The sequence below is a fragment of the Corvus kubaryi genome, unplaced genomic scaffold, assembly GCF_017639235.1.
Source record: "Corvus kubaryi isolate FWS band 111438036 unplaced genomic scaffold, C.kubaryi_AGA036_p1.0 123, whole genome shotgun sequence".
Classification (NCBI taxonomy): domain Eukaryota; kingdom Metazoa; phylum Chordata; class Aves; order Passeriformes; family Corvidae; genus Corvus; species Corvus kubaryi.
The window spans coordinates 779130-783307 of record NW_024580658.1 but is presented as its reverse complement, the minus strand read 5'-3'; the positions used below and the strand labels follow the sequence as shown (position 1 = coordinate 783307).

General features: G+C 74.0%; 1 protein-coding gene across 2 annotated transcripts in view; it reads left to right on the top strand.

Annotated features, from left to right (window-relative positions):
- The first annotated feature begins 116 nt into the window (after positions 1–116).
- Positions 117–4178, top strand: part of ITGA3 (integrin subunit alpha 3) — a 13848-nt gene continuing 9786 nt past the window's right edge. For both annotated transcript variants that reach the window (XM_042016809.1, XM_042016897.1), the window contains exon 1: positions 117–579. In XM_042016809.1, coding sequence (XP_041872743.1) covers positions 386–579 — 194 coding nt within the window. In that variant the 5' untranslated portion in view covers positions 117–385. The remainder of the gene's footprint in view (positions 580–4178) is intronic.

The following is a 4178-nucleotide window of genomic DNA, read 5'->3' as shown; positions in this document are numbered from 1 at the left end:
TGTCCCGCGAGGGCTGTGTGGGGAGGGGATACTGGGGTGGGGGGCACACGGAGGGGTCTCGCGGGGGGAGGGGTCTCGCGGGGGGAGGGGTCTCGCAGGGGGAGGGGTCTGCGGGGGGAGGGGTCTGCGGGGGGAGGCGATCCCCCGCTCGTGGGTGACACAGCCGCGGGAGGACGCGGCCGCGGTGCGCCCAGGTGCGCCCGCCCCTCCCTCCCCCGCACACCTGCGCACGCAGGTACCAGGGGTGCGGACCGGGGTGCGCGGCCCCTTTAAGGGGCGTGTCCGGAAGCGCCGCGGCCCCGCCCGGCCCCGCCCGGCCCCGCCCCCTCCCGCGCGCACCGGTCCCGGTGGGGCGGCAGGGCGGGTACGGCGGCCGGTGCGGGACATGGCGCGGAGCCGCCGGCTGCTGCCGCCGCCCCTGCCGGGGCTGCTGCTGGGGCTCGGCCCGGTGCTGCTCGGCGCCGCCGCCGCCTTCAACCTGGACCGCACCTTCCCCGTGCTCAAGGAGGGCCCCGCCGGAGCCTTGTTCGGGTTCTCGGTAGCGCTGCACCGGCAGACGGAGCGGCTGGAGCGGAGCCTGTGAGCGCGGGCGGGGAGCGGGGGGCGATCCCCGTGGAATGGGGGGGCCGTGGTTGCGGCCCCGTGCGATGCGGGAGAGAGAGCGGAGGTTCACCTGTGGCTGGGGGGGTTGGGATGGGGAAGAGTGGGGAGGGGTCCCCCGTGGGGGTGCGGGCGGTCCCCGTGAGGATCGGGGGGTCCCCCTTGGTTGGGACCCCCGTGAGGCGGAGGACAGTGAGACAGCGCTTTACCTGCGAACGGGGGTGTCCCCGTGAAGTGGGGGGTCCCCCGTGGGTGGGGGGTCCCCCGTGGGGTGCGGAGGAGCTGCGCGTGGTCCCCGGTAGGGTCGGGGTCGCCCATGGGGTGGGGAGAGATCCCCGCGGGGTGCGGATCCCCCGTGGGGTGGGGCAGAGCGCGGAGTGTCCCCAGTGGAGGTGAGGAGCCCCCCCTTGGGATGAGGGTCCCACATGGGGTGGGGGTCTCTGTGGAACGGAGAGGGGCGGGGGGTCCCCGTGGGTGTTGGGGGTCGCCTGTGGGGTGACGGGCCCCTCCGGGGGAGGTCCCTGCGTCAGGGCAAAGGTCCCGAGCCCGCGGCGCTGCTGTGGGGGCGGGGGCGCACCGGGAGGGGTGTGGGGGTGCCGGGAGAGGGGCGCCCCGGGGCTCCGGGTGCTGGGCTGGGGGCGCGACAGCCCCTCCGGGAGGGGGGGATCCCTCCCCACCGGAGCGGCCCCGGCCGGCGCGGACCCTCCGCGGGGCGGTTTTGAAGCCCCTCGTGCCCCCCCGCGCCCCAGCCGGTCCCGGCGAGGCCCCGTGCCCGGCGAACCTGTTGGACTGTGGTTCCTGGCGCCGGGCAAAGCCCCAACAAAAGCCCTTTTCAGCCGGAGCATTCCCCGTGCCGTGCCACCGCTGTCACTCGCCGTGTCCCCCGCTGTCCCCCCGCTCCACCGGACGCCGCCAGTCCCCGTCCCCGATCCCTCCCGGCTGGACATTCGCGGCCGTGCCGGGAGAAAGCTCCGCCGCAGGGGCTGGGCTGGGTTTGTCTCCCTCAAGGGCACAGGTTTTTGCTGGGTCACCCTCCCGCGACACTCACGGCTCCGGGGGGGTCCTTGGGGGACCCCCAGGGATCCCTTTTTTCCCGCGGGGGGCCTGGCAGCAGCTGCTGGATGCAGCCATGTGCCGCTCCGCATTCCAGGGATGCATTTGGGCCCCGCCGTGGGATGAGGAGTTGTTGTTGCTCCTGTGCAGGAGGGAGCGGAGCTGTTCCCTGCGGAGCAGCTGGTGGGGTGCGGGACCCCCCCGCCCTCGGGGACACGCGGGTCCCCACCCACAGCCGGGCCCTGCCCGCTCCGGTGGCATCGGAGCAGCTGCCGGGGAGCACCGGGCGGGGGGTCCCGCCTGGCACCGGGACAGATCGGTTCGTGTTTTCCCGGCAATGGCCCTGGGGGGGGATTTCGGGGGCTGTGACAGGGACCCGCCAGCCCCACACCTGCGCCGCGTGTCCCAGCGTGATCCCTGCGGGGGAGAGGCTCCGGAGCCAGGACCCCCCCGGGAATTCGCTCCCCGTTCCCCGGGAGCCTCCGCTGCCCGTGCCCGTGGCTGGGGGCAGGGATAGCGCGGGGTTCTCTCCATCCGTGGGGGGTGTCCCCAGTTTGCGGTGTCGGAGCCGCTCCGGGGCGGGACCGGTGCAGGGGGGCCCCCCGGACCCCCCCAGGGGCAGAGCAGGAGCCCCAGGGGTCGCACCCGCGCCCCGGTGCCGGACGGAGGCTCCGGTGCCCCTTGCTCACAGGTGCAGGGTGGGGACAGGAAAGGGACGCTTCCTGCCACCGTCATCCCCGATTTGACGCGCGGGAGGGGGTGTCCCGGGCCCCTTGCCCCGGCCGTGCCGCGCCTTTCGGGATGGCGGTGGGAGCGGAGGGATGCTCCAGGGCAGCGCCGGCATTCCCGAATTCCCGGCGGGGTGCGGGGAGCCGCTTCCCGGGCGGGCGCTGGCGGAGGGCCAGGCGGGTACGGCGCGGCCGGGGCGATGCCGGAGCCCCCCCGTTCCGCCCCCGCCGTGTTTTGCCGGGCCCGCGGAGCTGTGCCCATGCAAAGGTTTGTTTGTTCGCTCCTCCCCGGCCAGGTGACGGCGGGCTGGCAGCGGGGCTCTTATCAGCCCTCCCGAGATTAGGGAGCTCCTTGGGCTGCCCGCCTCCGGCCGCTCCCTCCGGCTCCGGCCGCTCCCACCGGGAGCCGCTCTGGCTCGGGGCCTTGGCGGGGGGAGCCGCTGAATCCAGCCCAGGTGGGTTCGGAGGTCCCTGGATGACCTGGGGAAACTGAGGCACGGCAGATCCGTGCCAGGAAGGCTGAAGACCCCCCCCAAATCTGCAGCCAGGGGGGAGGCAGCACCCACATCTGCAGCCCTGTGGGAATTGGGGCTCTGCCCGGGGCTCGGGGGTCTTCCTGATTCCAGCTGGCTGGTGAGGAGAGCGCTCTCCTGGCTGGCTTCCCGGTTTTCCCTCCCCCTCGGCGGGGTTTTTGCGGATTGCTGGAGCTGGCTGAGCTCCCCCTGCCTTGGCCCGGATCCGCCGGGGTCCTGCAGGGCTGCGGCTGCTCGGCAGGAGGAGGGGGACGAATGTGGGACCGACCGTCCGTCCGTCCATCCACCCGTCCGTCCGTCCGTCCATCCCTCCTGGCTTCCAGGAGCCGTCGCCCCTTCTCCCACCTCCTTTCCCGAGGGGGCACCGCTGGATTTGCCTGCTCAGGGACCCCCATTGCAAACTCAGCGGCACTGGGGAGAAACTGGGGGGCGGGCTGTGGTCCGGAGCCCCCCGTCCTGCCTGCTCCTCCCCTCCCGGCTCCGTCACCCCCAGAGCGCGGTGGGAGATGGATGAGGAGCTCCCCACGCTGCCCAGCTGCTTCCTGGGGAGGGGGCTCTGTGCCTGGGGGGCTCTGGGGGGAGCACGACCCCCCTATTCCAGACCCTGCTGAGGTGTCCGGGTGGGATTCTCTGCCATCCTCGCCTCTCCCACCCCAGGGGTGGCCGCATTTTGGTGTCCTGGTGCCCGGACCCTCTCACACCCCCCCCCCCCCCCGCCCAGCCCGCGCTGGCGAGGAGCCCCCCCCCGCTTCCAGCCAACCCCCCCGGTTTGCCAGGGCGGATTAGGACGGAGCACGGCCTCACATTCCTGCTTCCCTCCCTTCCCGGCCTCCCCCTCGTGCCGCTATTTGACCATCGCGAGCCTAATCCCAGCTCCCCGTCCCCCCACCCCCGTGGGACCAGGGCCACAAACGGGTCCCGGCCTCCCCAGAACCCCAACTCCGGTTCCGCTGGATCCCCGGGAAGCCGGGGGCTCGGGGCACCTTGGCTCACGCCCGGGTGGAGGACGCCCCTGGGTGTCCCCCCTGCTCTGGTGGGACTCGGCAGGCCCCGCACTCCCCCTTTTCCCAGGAGCAGAGCCTGCGGGTGGGCTGCCGTGCCGAGAATCTTGGCTGGAGGCAGCGGGATGCCGGAGCTGCTTGGCCTGGGTGGGCTCCCGCCCCCCGGGACCCGCGGGAACGGCGGGGTCCGGCTGAGCCGGGACCACCGGGGGAGCCTGGGGACACCCCCGGCTGTTGCCCCCCCGGTCCCAGTGGGGTTCGGA